A 15,557-nucleotide genomic window follows, 5' to 3' on the forward strand; every position below is an offset into this window, starting at 1 on the left:
CCCCCCCCCCCCCACACCTCAAACGAAGTAGCTATAAATATCTCATTTTTTGAAAATGTATGTTACTATAGCTATGTTTCGCGTTTATTTGAAATATATATTCTTGTTTCTGATCGTAGAGTGAATTTAGAAATAGAGCGTCGGAAGTATACACAATACAGCATTTTCGTTGCAAAAAAATGTCGGAATACAAGGAATGACCTTGGTCGGAATAGTCCCGCTAGCGGATTGATACAAAAGTTTCATTCCGACAAACAGCTAATAACTATTCATGAAACTGTTATAGCCTCTTTTCTATGGTTATAGCGACGTTGGTGTTAACATTGTCGGGTTGACAAGTATCTATGGAAGTGTGGCAACATTGTTTTTAGTGTTGACGTCTGCGTAGAAGGCCAATCACAATGAGGAAAGCAGCGTTTCTCATGAAAGTTATGTTATTTTTTAAATTCTAGTCATCTTTGTAATATCTTTTGCTGTTTACAACGCAATTTTCTTTGTTAATCATTCCTTTCTTTTTTTGATGGATGTGGGAGTAATTTATAAGTAATAATTTTAAAAAGTTGTAAAGTTACGCTCGAAAAACGTAAAATTCTATAACATTTAAAATGGGTTTTAAGTAGGGAAAAATATACTGAGCAGAAGTTAGCTCAATCCGCCGGCTCTATCCGGTTCCGGTTACCCGGGACAGAGAGCTTGGGACAACAACAGCCTAAGGCATTCCACGCAAATACGGCAATTTGCAACCAAGTTTTAATATTTTTACAATACATACAGAATGAGAAGTCATAACGATAGAGCAGTTCCATGGTGATCTTCGAAAATGTGTTTACTATCAATAAAAATTAAATTTATAGTGTGAACCACCGTACAGCTTGCAACAGGGCCTCTGAAAGCCTCTAAAGTGTTGTTTTCATGGAGTAGATCACAAACATTTTTTTCGGCCACTTTGGCCGTTGGTAACGATAAAGCTGATACATAGGTACCTTCCTACAGGTATAGACTATCAAATAAAAAATAAATTACCGAGCATCATATAGTACAGGATGTCCCAGGAGCCCCGAAGGCTACCATGTGTGGTTTTCATTGTGTATATCACGAACATTTTTTTTCTTCAGCCACTTTGGCAATTGGTAATGATAGTGTGATACATAAGTACATTCCATCCATTAAATCATGTGGCCAGATGGCCCTAAAAATTCCATCTGTCCGTCCGTCAAAACCTTGAAAAACGTTTACTTTCTATGATCAGACGGGTGAAATTATAACCTCAAAAATGTTTGAAAGTTATTGCCTTTATTTTAAGGTTTTTATTTTTTGTTTAGCTGTTTCCATATTTAAATAAAAAAAATTCTAGTTTGTTTTTTCATGTAAAAGGCTAGGTAAACCTTTACAAGATAAAATGCCTTTAAAAAAAAAGCTTTACAACAGTTTTTTGCGGCATCCAAGTATAAAAATATCAAGACTAACAGGCAGATCATTATGAATCACTCATTTTGTAACGGACAGGCGGGTGGGAGACAGACGGACAGTTGATACTCCAGCGTTATAGTTAAAAATGAGTTGTAAATTTACATTTAAGAAACTAAAAATTCTAATGACTTATGAGAAAAAATAAGAATTTTTGTGTAGGAAAATTATTATTCTGTAATGCAAATGTCAGCTTTCATTTCTTGTAGAAAGTACTACAAAAATGTTTACATATTCACATGTTTCAGTATTTAAAAACTCTTTTCTCACTGGACACCTTTTTAGTGTATAGTTTCTGCTTATTTAGCTCCCAACTCGTACCTGTTTTTTATGTACTAGAGGTCCAAATAAATTGGGGCAGTATTTATTGGTTAAAAAAAAAAAATTATGAATGTGTATATTGATTTTTATACTCACAAGCAGTGAAGGGTGAACAATGCACTGGAAATACAACTTCTGAAGTAATAAACAGGTATTATACTAGGTCCAACACCATGCCCCACCCAGAAGTCAATCCTGTGTCCGCCCTGCTCTCAAGTCATTATTGTTATTTTTTTTTAGAGCAATGTCTTCTGGGAAACAATATAAACATTTGTGTTTGGTCTCGTGTGCTTTGTAAAGTCTCTCTGCCACTTTTATCATAGCCTTGCTTAAAATAACATTTGTATAACTTTGGATTCATATGTAATTATTTATTTTGAAGAGCTATTTTTATTTGTAGAGGACTTATTACAATAACTTTCAAGTGAACTTTTTTTTTGCAACATTGTGTGTGCAAGTGTGTGTAATTCTCTTAGTAAGTGGAAGAAAGTCTATGCTAATAATTTGTGCAGTTTTTTCCCACTATTTGCTGTTTGTAAAATTATGCATTTTTTTATAACAATTGTACTGCTTGCATGTTGTATGCTGAAGTCTAATAAAAGAACGTAAATACCAATTATATTTTGTGTAGGCCTACGTCGTTTGTTAAAGACTCATTTACGAGAACCTCTCCAAGTCATGTTTTACACACAAGGTTAGGAATTTAAGACATTCTTAAATAGCGAAGATCTGTTTACAGCTTGTATGGTATTGGTTTACTAACAGGCAGCACAAATTCAGCTAGTGAGTGTTTAAGAATAGAGTTTAGCTATTCGGTGTCGGATTGAAGTCATCCCTCTAGAGAAACATTCCAACAGCATTAAGAACAGGGCACCAGATATTTTTACAATACTTATTTATAATTTAATTAACTTCTAATTTTTGAAGCATATAATAGTGATGTAACGTGTGATGGGTCATAGGGAGATGAAGGAAATATAAGCACAGAACAGGAGTAGAGTGAAAGTGAAGGCTGAAGTAATATTTCTGCAAAATTAAGGCATAAGGATAATACAGAATAAAATAATAGCTACTACATGAATGTATTCATAATAGAGTTTTATTTCATAAATTATTCCTACAGCTAAATGTCTGAAACATAAAAAAAACTAGGACAACATTTGTTTAAACAAGTGTCCAAAGTTAACAAAGATAAATACAAGAAAACAACTTTCTCTCAAACCACGGTACCAAAAGTTCACTTCGTATCCAGATGCCTGATGAAGCTTTTGCTCCATTTTTGGTATAAAAGTTTTTAAATATTGTTGCTACAACTCAAAAAGTTCCTTCCTTCTTCAATGACCCTTCTCAATCTGGAATAAGACGAAAAACAAAAAAAAAACAATCAAAATCTCTTATCAAGTCTCATTAGTCTAAAGGTAGTAGAGGTAATTAAATGAAATAACAGCATGCTCATAACTGTGTACTGATTATTATAGACAGCCAACTGGAGGCCGGATTGGCCTGCAACATTATTTTATATAGGATTCCAACAAATAAATATTACCAGTAAAATGGTTGTGTACATGTATAAAATAAATTGTCAGCAGACACTGTTATGAAGCCATGATATTATCACACACATATTGAAAATATTGTTTATATATATTTATATAATTATATATTTTTAAATGATTATATTGTTTAATAACTTTTTTAAAATTCTGCTAAACAATTTTTTTTAAGAATTATTTTTGTTTCATCATTATATTTACTGGTTATAATAAAGAAATTTAAAAAAAAAATTGTAGCGGGATAGTGTTACAAAAACTGACGAGGCTAGCCAGTGCGCCAGCCTGCTGTAGCGTTTGACCCTCTATTACCGCTATTGGGCTATCCTTGTCGAACCTTTTATATCCACTCGCAACAATATACAGTAAGTCCTCTTTTTACGTCGTACCTATTTACGTCGTACCTATTTACGTCGTTTCGGATTAACGTCGCTAATGTTTGAGTACTCATGTTTCAATTTAAGTTGTCGCCGATTCACAATAACGTCGTTTACAATGACCGTAAATCTTTATTTTAACCAAAACACAGTATATAATTCGTTTATAATTTTTTGTTTCCTTCGATAGTTAATTTATGCTATGTAGCGTAATCTACACGTTCACCGCCTTATCTTATCATACATCATGAGGGACGCTTCCTGCTCTCCGCTGCTCTCCGTGCGGTGATGCAATACTACCAGCCCGCCCGCTCGGCCACCCACGTATCTCGCACGTAGAAGTGTTATCTACTTCCCGCAACGACACAGCATTTTCTCCTACCCCTTTTCGTCCAACTCCTTGGCACTTCAGTCGCTATGATATCATTGAGTTGGCCGGAGTTTTAAACGTGCCGTTGTTAACTTTATCGTGATTAAATGCGTTTGTAGTAGGCCTACAGTATCAGCTCACTGCAATTTATGATTTTTTCTGCATAAGATGTCTTCCAAACGACTAAATTTATCTTCAAACGTAATTTCAAAAAATAATAACAGAACACATGTTTCATTAGCCACGAAAATGGAAGTTTTGAGACGTTTCGATTCGGGCGAGAGGGCTGTTGAGATTAGTAAAGTGTTAGGTCTGCCACCTACCACAGTTCGTACAATTCGATCAAACGCGGACAAAATTAAGAGTAGTTTACTGAACATGTCATCTGTCAGTGCTACAAAGACAAGTTATACACGTAATAGCGCTATGGAGAAGATGCTTGCCGTATGGATTGAAACACAGAACCAGTACAATTGCTCCGTAAATTTAAGGCTTATTCAAAGCAAAGCTCTATCATTGTACAATGAGGAAATTAAAAATGTTGAAGGTACTTCAACCGTTAAAGAGGAAGTGTTTAATGCCAGCCGCGGGTGGTTGCAGCGATTTAAAGCCAGGTACAGTTTCCATAATATAAAACTGACAGGCGAGGCAGCAAGTTCCGACACTGACGCCGCAAAGGAATTCATCCCGAAACTTAGAGAAGATCATTGAAGAAGGTGGCTACATGCCGAAACAAGTTTTCAATGCAGATGAAACGGGACTTTTCTGGAAAAGAATGCCGGCGAGAACCTACATCGCTAAACAAGAGAGGACTGCGCCTGGTTTCAAGGCTGCAAAGGATCGTGTGACAGTATTGTTGGCGGCAAATGCAGCTGGCGACTGTAAAATGAAACCGCTGCTGATAACCAAGTCAGCCAACCCACAAGCCTTGAAAGGTTACTCAAAGGAGCACCTGCCAGTGATTTTAAGAGCAAATAATAAGGCCTGGATAACTGGCCCCCTGTTCAGGGAATGGCTTAACTTGTATGCCATCCCTGCATGGAAAGAGTACTGTTCCAAGGAGAACCTTGACTTTAAAATTCTCCTTCTGATCGACAACTCACCTAGTCACCCACCCGAGGTAGTAGAAATGCATGAAAATTTGAAAGTGGTTTTTCTTCCTCCAAACACCACAGCTATCTTGCAACCACTAGACCAAGGCGTCATCGCATCGTTCAAGGCCTATTATTTGCGGCGTACATTCCAACAGCTGCTTGAAGGTACAGATGGTGAGGATAAGCCTACAATCAAGGAGTACTGGTGTGGCTACAACATTTTGCATGCTATCAAGAATATTGGAGAAGCATGGACTGAGGTCACTAAAAAGTGCTTGAACTCGACGTGGGGTAAACTGTGGCCTGATTGCCTACATAATTTTAAGGGATTTGAAGATGCCTCTCCTGCTGTAGACGTACGCGCGGACATTGTTGACATCGCTAAAAGAACTGGATTCAACGATCTCGAAACTGACGACATTGACGAAGTCTTGGATGCTAATGTAGAAGAGCTTACAAACGAAGAGCTACACCAGCTGGTAATTAATCCTGCAGCAGACAACAATGATAGTGTAGATGATGACCCGGAAGTGAAAACAGACATCACAGTGAAAGAACTAACCTCCGCCTTAGGCCATGTCAAAATGGCAATGCAAATTTTTTCTGAAAAAGACATAAATGAGGAACGGAGCTCTAAAGTGCGGCGAAACGTAATGGAGAGTGTTAGGTGCTACGAGGAGCTCCTCAAGGAGAAAAAGAAGCAGACAACCAAGCAGACAACACTTCATGCTTTCTTCGGCGGAACATCAAAGGCGGCAACAGCTTCCATGTGTGTAGGAAAGGAATCGGAAAATGTTCAAAGTGACTCGGAATAAATTGACAAACTTGTCATGTCATCCGTTTTGGAATTCTATTCACAATGTGTAGTGTATTCAGAGCTTTTTCATTTAAAATGTTACGTAAAATGATATAATTTATATTGTTTGCGACGTAAATTTAAAGTAGTGTTTCTCATGAAAAATATTTTACATTGATTTTTATTAGAATTATTCCCGTACGTAAATTGTAAGAATTGCACCGCGCTATTGTATAACCTCTTTTAGGTGTTTATTACTTCATGTGATTATATTAAATGAAGGGCTCTCAATGTTTGTCATACTTATAGTACTTTTATTGTATGTATGCATTTCTTTTGACTTTGTTCTTACCAGCGTCCAAAAGAAAACAGTTGTTTTCTCCTGCGAATTACTCAAAGTAAAATCTGTGTAGCGCTAAACCACTTTGTATCCTTACACTTTGAATGCATTATGTGTTTATATTACGTACAGTATGTACTATATATCTGTTTTTATATTTCAATCAATAAAGGTAATAAAGCAGCTGGTTAAATAACCATTCTATAAAGCTGAGAAGTACTAGTTGGACTTGTTTCCCACGCTGTCGGTTGTCATTTGCTGATAAAATTGCCCGTTGTCATTTCTGTATGCCAGCGCTTCCGGCCGACCTTGGGCCGTGGCCGGCCGGTGGCATGAAACATGGCTCATTTTGCGTCGTTTCTATTTACGTCGTGGTTTTCAGGAACGTAACCCCGACGTAAACCGAGGACTTACTGTATAACAATTCATGTATGTCTGACCTCTAAATGAGTGATAACTTTTATGTACTAAAGCTATGACATTGTATTTTGTTGAACATTTGTTTTAATATAATTTGTGATTTCACATTTACATAATTATAATGCAACAGAATAACAATTTTCCATCAAATATGAGTGCATTTCTTTATTTCCATCCATCTGATTACCATTAATTCCTTCACTAAATATACTACGTAACAAATTCACGATATTTAAGTGATAGGCCTATTTCATGTGTAACAAGACTTGTTGGGTTAAAGGAAATGATGTGTCAAATACGAGATATTGTAATTTGCACTGTCTCACTCATAATCTCTATTCTTTTAATATTTATAGTTAAAATTTCAAGTTTTCACAACTGGCTAACTAGCATTTTGAGCATTGTGATAAAATTACCTCATACATAATATCAAAATCTTGTGAACAGAAAATTACCACCAAAAATACTCACAGTGCTTTGCGTTATAATGCCATTAACTGCTCGTTCACAGTTCAAGTATGCCATTCCCAGGCCAAATCCTGACCCCATTGCTATAGGCCATGCTTTTCCTACGAAAAACAAACATCAAATTAATACTTTTGAATTTTTAATTGCTAAGTTTAAACTGAAAATGACCTAAATATCACTTCAATCAATTTTTTATTTATAAATACACAATGCAGTGTCTCTTGCCTATAAAATATATTCTAACAACATTGTCAATTTGACATAAGTATGACCATTATTCTTTAAAAAATGTGTGCATCAAGGTAAATGAAGTTCAGGAGCATTATGGAAATTGTGAATGCAGACATTAAAAAACCTGTTTTTTTAAGTTAATAATTCATTAATATTTATGACTAAATGTTGGGTATTTGTTGAAAAAAAAAAAAACAGATTTTTTTTCTGAAGGAATGTGATACAATATTTTAAAAAAAATGTTTTTTTACCTGTAAAATATTTTAATTCCCAGTTATTTATGTTATTATGCTATTTGTGTCCAAATTTTTAAGTCTATAACTAACTTTTTTTTTTGAAGAAGCTGGGTACAAATAATTAATGAAAAAATTCAAATTAATAAAATATTGGTATTATTTTTATGTCAAGTTTTGATTTGCAAAATTTGAAGTGTTTAAAATATATGTACATATCTTTTATTTAGTGTATTAGTTTTGTTAGTTAATTTTTTTGTTGATTTTTAAAATTGCACCGTTTTAGCGAAGAAATGACATAGATGGCCAAAAATATATTTTTTTGTCGGTTGATGCCTGTGAGAGTAGTGGTACGCAGTGGTGCATTTTATAATTATTTACACAGAAGTTATTGCTTGAATTTGTCTGATATCATATACCTATCTATTTTACATTGTCGTCAGTTGTGTGTATTTTTCAAGACAAGGTTTTTTTAGGAGGCAAATTTTTTGGGAGGCTAGGTGTAAGCACAGCTAGGTGATCAAAATTAGAGTGAAAGAATAAGTTGGGTCAAAAACCTACCATAAAATCGTTAGAATTCAAGAACTCTTGCAAAATCACATTTAAAATTGTGTGATTTAAATTAGAGAACATTACTACAAATAAAATTGATACTCTGATGCAAATATATTAAAATTGCCATCATTAAATTATTAGAGCAATTTTAATACTTCCACATTAATTTTTATAGTTTGTAAAATGATTTTATTCCAAATTATTCTTAGACTTCACTGTCTCTCCTACTTATTTTTTTTAGAATCCAGTAGGATAAAAAAAAGACTCCTTTGAAAGATTAACAAACAGCATTAGTAGTACTAAAAATACCATTTTCATCCATTTTTTAAGTTATACTTCTTTAGGCACATTATGAAAAAATGATGAGTGAAATTTTAAGATGCGCGCACATCACTGTAACACAAAATTAACAGGTTGAAGCTGCGCGTGCACCCTGTGACATTTTCAAAGGAAGATGGTGGACCCCCATGTATGAACATAAACCCACATTAGGAGACATACCAAACGTATTGGTGTGCCAAATGAAACTTTATGATAGTGAAATTGCCATGGAATTTATTTTGGTAAACTAAAATAGTCATAGTAAATAGTAAATTCCAAGGTTTAAAAAAACACACATTATTTTGGTATTACATCAAATATGATACACATTTTCCTCGTAACCTTCTGTCAGAGCAGGGGTTATTCTGCACGGTCAATATGCTGAAGGGTCGTGGTTCAAAACTCGGCAGTAGGTATTTGTTTTTTTTACTTTTTTTGAAGTAATACTTCTTTAGGTGCATTATGAAAAAATGAGTGAAATTTTAAGATGCGCGCGCATCACTGTAACACAAAATTAACAAGTTGAAGCTGCCCGGTAAACCACTTATTAAGTCTTGAAAAAAAGCTACCAACAAAATAGAAATAGAACCTTTATTAGTCGCGCATGTTGGCATGCTCGTCGCCTCTGATCACTGTTTTCATATTTATAATATTTATCCACATCTTTCTAGTTTCTACATTCACAAGTGCGAATTATATATGTGCTAATAAATTATATTTAGTAGTGATTTAAATTGAATATTTTGATTAATATTATTTACTATTTTACTATTCGTAAATATTAGTATAAAAAAATTATGCCTTTATACTTTTACAAGTGCTCCAATATAATTGTGGTTAACTATCAGTATGTATTATTTATTGATATAAATTATAATATTATTATTTAATATAATTAATACAAATTGTATTAAATTATTAATGTTAAATATTTATTATTGGTTATTTAATATTTACAAAATAAAAAAATAAATTTAATAAAACATTTAATAAAAAATTTGTGATAAAAATTAAAATCTAACATCAAATCAAAATATTAATTTTTAATATTTATTATTAAATTGAATAAATAATAAATATTTATTATTAAATTGAATAAATAATAAATATTTATAAAAATAAATGAACAAATTTAATGAAAACTTTTTGATAAAAATGAAAAGTGAATATTAAATTAAGAAAATAATAGATATTTAAAAAATGAATAAACTTAAATTAAATTTTTGAATTCATCATTAAATTTATTTTATTCTTTTAAAATATTAAATAATCAATAATAAATATTTAAAATTAAGAATCTTATAATATTTAGTATTACAAATTATGTCATATATTTATTATTCTCTAAATTTATTTATTTAATTTTTCAAATTTAAACTGAACTTTATTGAATGTGTTGACTATCTTTTTCCAGCCCTTTTATTATTTTATTGTAATTAATTATTTGCATTCAATTAAAAACTATTTTTTAATGATGCAAAATAAGTATAACTTCTCACGCACGTACTTAAGTACACACACCCATTTTTTTTCTGTACGAGCAGCTTGTTTCAAAACATAGCCTTATTGCTTCTGGCATAATCATATTTTGTCAAGACCATCTCTGTAAACAGCCACTCGCCAGAGCCAGAGCCAAATAAGTGCATTTGTCTTACATGGGAACTGCACAAGATTGGGCTAAACCAATCCAATATTATAAATTTAGGCTAAAATTTGTGACAACGCAATTCAAAAGTTTACAAGAGGCTAGGCACTGCACATTAAGTGAAAAAAGCTAATTGACAGCTTTAGGAGCATTAACAAATGCCAGCTTTTGGTACATAACTCATTTTTTGTGTGTCAATTTTGACATTGTCCCAGGCTGCGCCCTTCTGAGCCCGATGTGCCACCACCTCCCCCCTTACAAGCTGCGAGCCCCCTCCTTCCACCACCACCCTCTACGATCCCGGCGTTTAACCGCCTGCCGAAGTGTGTGTGCGTGTGTTGGCACCTGTCATCGTTTTCGAAGCTTTTGAGTGATACAGGGGGAAACGGGCCTCGCTACATACGGGCTATGTCACAGCCCTGAGAACAGAGTAGCCGGGTCCACATGCCCGTTATACATGTGGTGGCACCCTAAACTTCCACGAACACTTCAACCCCCATTGCGGTAGCAATTTTAAGTACAAATTAATTTTAGTTAGAAAAAATGTAAAATATAAATTTTAATTACATCTGACTAGTATAAAAAAATGGGTTCTCAAACAGAAAAATTATTACTGCATAATTTTGACTACAAGTGATCATTAGTGCTCAGTTTATACAGTACAAAAATCATAATTAATGATCAATTTAGTTCAGAAGCAACTCCTTGTAGAAAATTCCTCCACATACCTACAATCAACTAGGTAAACCTTTTACCTCACTTCGAATTTAAATGGATTTAACAAAGACTATGACATAAGAGGTTAAATGCACGTTAATCCAAATATTTATTTTATGATGTGGTGATTGAATATGAATATTATGGGAATTTGAAAATCTGTAATTTCTGTGACTACTTACGTCTGAAGAAAAGAAGAGAAAATATTCCACCAACTACCAAGCCACCACCTGAAAAAAAATTCCCTTCTGTTAGTGGTTAACAGACAACATGGATGGTGAAACCATGAAGCAAGATAGAGAAAATGCTCCTCCTGAAAATAAATGCAACAAAAGAAAAAAGTGAAAACATTAGTAGAAACAGAAAATGTGTTTCAAAGGTATTTTGCAAATTCATGGTTCGGAAACAAAATATTGCTACCGAAAACCCTGCTAAACTTTCATCACTTCATCCAAAAAGATGAACCGTTTTACATATAAATAGAAGTATTATTTTCAAATTACGATAAAACTACTGAGTACTTGCACACAAAAATCCCCATGATGGTATACCAGTTAATGGTTTTTCAACCTCCAAAAGCCATTCTCATTCATTTTTGTGCTTCAACTGAAAATAATGATTTTAGTTCAAAAAAGACAGGTCATATTTTACCGCAATGGTTATAAATTACATGTGAATCAAAATGCCTAGTTGATAAATTAATAAATTAATATATTGAAATATTATGGCAATTTTAATATTTTTGCTATATAAATTTTAATTTCTATAGTGCTACCTAATGTAGTAGGTATAATAATACAAAACAATATCATACAATACCGTTCATAAATTATATCATTCTATGGTAAAGACCTACCCAGGTTAGAATGTTATTATTAATGCAAATAAAAAATTAAACTATAAAACTTGGTATGACAAAATACAGTAGAATTCATATACAACAACTTCACTTGTAACGACTAACCGCTTTTAACGACGATAATGTTTACTCAAGTTAGGTTTCATAGTTAGGAACTGAGAAAATAAACCGTTTAGTGCGACTCCGTTTTAAGTGACCAACTGCTTATAGTGACCATTAATTATGAATATTATGATATTACGTCCGGTTAAAACGACGCACAATGTTTTGTTTACACAACCTACCAATACCTCGGCACCCCAACTTCACCCGCCCCTTTTATTGGCGCGTGAATCACAGTTAGTGTTTGTCACATGTTATGACAATTATAATTACGCGTGTGTCGACAATGCTGTCGCCACTTGTGAAGAACCGTCTGATGAAAACATTGTGGAAAATATCATCGCCAACGACGCGAATGACAAAGATAGCGATGGTGATGATGACGAACCAGTGGAGAATCACCCTACCGTGTGTCTGATGTTCTGAAGGCTGCGGAAACGCTCAATGTGTTTGTTCAGACTAACTTCGATGATGATCTAATGAAAAAATTGATGTCACGAATTCACAATGCTGTTCGAAGTTCTTACTACCGAATAAAAGCTTGTCAAAAATAAACTCAAATAACAGATTTTCTACGTTAGTTAGTAACAGAGTTTTTCATGTAGTGCATGTGTATGTAATTTATCTCTCTGTATTATAGTACATTATGTACCTATGTTTATAATTGGAATGTGTAAGAACCATTAAAATAAAGTATATGTGATTATATATCCTACAAAATGTTTTATTTACCTAAACCATTTTGTACGTCATCCGGTTAGTCCGACATAGTTCTGCCGGTCCCTTGAAGGTCGTTATATCCAGATTCTACTGTCCTATACTAAACCAGGCAGGAAGAGAGTATACAATACCATAACATAGGAAATATATCTTTGATATAGTGTTCTTTACTTGAATAGGTAGGGCTGTAGTAAAGAACACAATACCCAAAAGTTAGTTTAATACAGAAATGTATTTTGAACAACACAAGCATGTGAATGGCTCCCCGTCCAAAACCTCATACCCCCACACTTGTCCCGTAAGACTGTAGGGGTGGTAATGATGTCAACGCTGCCATGTTGTAGAGTCACCAATGTTATGGTATAAGGATCTAGACTAGTCGCATAGTTTCTTAACAATTTCAATTTTGAGATATTTGTCGAAATTTCCGATTCTTCCAATATTTATATTTAATATGCCTCTAATAACTGAAGTGACACTTCAAAAAAGCAAACACAGGTTAGCAAAAGGCTGATGGAAATAAAGTTTTATGACTTCAAACATGACAACTACTTGGAACTTTTTCTTGCTTTTCATTACCCATCATATAGTTTTGTTACTTGTGACATTCATAACCTGTAAGGACTCTGTCTAATTACACTTGTTGGTTACAATAACCGGAATTGTATTTCTAATAGTTTTCCTATAGTATAACATTTGAATAGTTGGTTACATTAGGTTAGGTACATTTAAAAATAGTAATTGTGGATATATGTTTAAAATACTGTAAAAAATTGTTACAGTCGATTAAGTTAGCGAAATTAAAAATACTGAAAGTCGTTTCGTATGCCAATCGAAAAACATTAGCTGTAAAATACAAATTTTAATTTTCTTTGCAGGCCCTAACTAACAAGTTTCCATGATTACATTAAACCGTCCAAGAACTGCTACCAAAAAAAAAAAGTCTAAGCAATAAAAACTATATTATTAACTTCTCAAGCATTAAGGTTTTTTTAACACATTTATAGTGATAAAAACACACTTTAGGACATTTACCTAATTTTAAAACAGTATCATGCAAACACGAATCCCATTTCCTCCCGAGTTCATCCTCGGACAGCAACTTAGCAGATGTTGACATTGTTCCAAAGTTTTTTGTAAATTCTCTACTTTTTTTTAAATTGCACAAAAGTTTACAAATTACACAAATACTATCGTTCGTTCAACACCGTGCCACAGACGACAGAAAAACGTTCATAGATATAACTACAGCCAAAGACCACGGTCATTTAGATAGGTCTGGCAAATTGATATTCTTGATATTCTTCGCCTTTGTGTATCTCGTCGGCAGTGAAGTTCGCGGCAGCCTGCGAACTAACAGCGTTAGTAGTAGTGCCCATCATTAGAATTATTTTTAATGGAGTTTCGTATAAAATATATTCCTAATTCTTTCTCAGTTTATGAATTTGTCCCCCAAATTACTATTTTTCATTCGTTTCGGTGCTTGATAAATGCCTAATCTGTACCAATGCCTTAGAATTTATCGACATTTTTAGTTAAGTTGAAGTTGGAGTGTATTGCGCCTGGCTGTAATGAAGGTTATGGCTTAAAACGGTTAAGTTGTTTCTTTCCTTTTTATACCTACATAACGACCTGATTAAAAGAATAAAATGGCAAGCTGTAATACCAGAAAAATTCAGAGTTGAAATATTATTAGGAGGAGGATCTAAGTCGGGCTCACCAATTTGGCTTAAACTATACAAGCAAAAGCAGGTTGTAACCCATGGCAACATCCTAAAATATCTTGCCTGAATGGCGCTAGTAAACAAGAAAAAGCTCTTTAAAGATTATAAAGTAGAATTTAAGGGTTTTTTTTCTGACAATTTGTCAATTGATTGGCATGACGTAGTGATCAAATGCAGGTTGTAACCCATGGCAACATCCTAAAATATCTTGCCTGAATGGTGCTAGTAAACAAGAAAAAGCTCTTTAAAGATTATAAAGTAGAATTTAAGGTTTTTTTCTGACAATTTGTCAATTGATTGGCATGACGTAGTGATCAAATGCAGATCCTTCCAATCTTCTGGTTCGGCTTCGAAACCCATCGGCACTGTTTTTTTTTCTACGGGGAAAAAAAAAAAATAAAGGCTGATATTTTAACTTAGTTTCAGTTGAAAATAATTTTTTCCTCTTGTTGACACTTGTAACAACAATTTTCTAATAAATCAAGCCCATTAGAATATGTATTTCAAAAGGTTTTTTGATGATGCATTGGTTGATATTGACAGACAATAAAGAGTAAATGTATGAATTTTTGGCAATTCAATTAAGTACTTATGAGTATTGTCCAGATGCCTTCTTTTACAGATTATTGGTATTAAAAATTGCATTATGAAATAATAGCTTGTGTAATGTCATTTAAGAGCAGCCAGGCCCTTAGGAGGCACCTACCTTAATTTTGCTGACAATCCAAATGCAACAGTTGACAGATATTTCAAGATAAGGGCAGTTCTAGTGTGTGTTTGCCAAAATTGTGTAGCATTAGAACAAGAAAGCAAATTCAGTGGATAAAATGATACCCTATAAGGGTGCCAGAGCAGGTTCAAGAAGACAATATATAAAAACCAAACCAAAAAAATGGAGTTTCAAAATGATTGTTTATTGTGGGGTGTCTGGCATTGTAAATGATTTTCTCCTTTATGGCAGAAAAGACAGATTTTCTGGATTTCATTTTACTGAGCAAGAGGAAAGTCATGGACTTAGTGGAAAAGTTGCAGTAGCTCTGTGTCAAAGTATTCCAAATCATGAAGGTTGTGCCATGTTCTTTGATAATTTCTTCTGTTTACCTGGTTTTTGTTGAGCACTTGAAAAATGAGAAAGGAATCCTCTCAATAGGAACAATGAGACCAAATCACACATGTAACTGTCCATTGAAAACAGATAAGCAACGAAACAAGGAAGGGGTTCATTTCACCAGGTACCATGCCTAGTT

The 15,557-nt window shown here is 33.6% G+C and overlaps 1 protein-coding gene across 1 annotated transcript; it reads right to left on the minus strand.

The window, feature by feature from the left end:
* Positions 1-2,869: 2,869 nt before the first annotated feature.
* Positions 2,870-13,834, minus strand: LOC134533980 (MICOS complex subunit Mic10-like). The gene is made up of 4 exons (XM_063371841.1): positions 13,622-13,834; positions 11,088-11,135; positions 7,207-7,304; positions 2,870-3,140 (listed from the first exon to the last, which is right to left on the minus strand). The coding sequence occupies exons 1-4, from the start codon at positions 13,704-13,706 to the stop codon at positions 3,123-3,125; spliced, it is 249 nt and encodes an 82-aa protein (XP_063227911.1). The 5' UTR covers positions 13,707-13,834; the 3' UTR covers positions 2,870-3,122.
* Between the last annotated feature and the right edge of the window lie 1,723 nt (positions 13,835-15,557).

Source organism: Bacillus rossius, chromosome 7 (genome assembly GCF_032445375.1).
Source record: "Bacillus rossius redtenbacheri isolate Brsri chromosome 7, Brsri_v3, whole genome shotgun sequence".
Classification (NCBI taxonomy): domain Eukaryota; kingdom Metazoa; phylum Arthropoda; class Insecta; order Phasmatodea; family Bacillidae; genus Bacillus; species Bacillus rossius.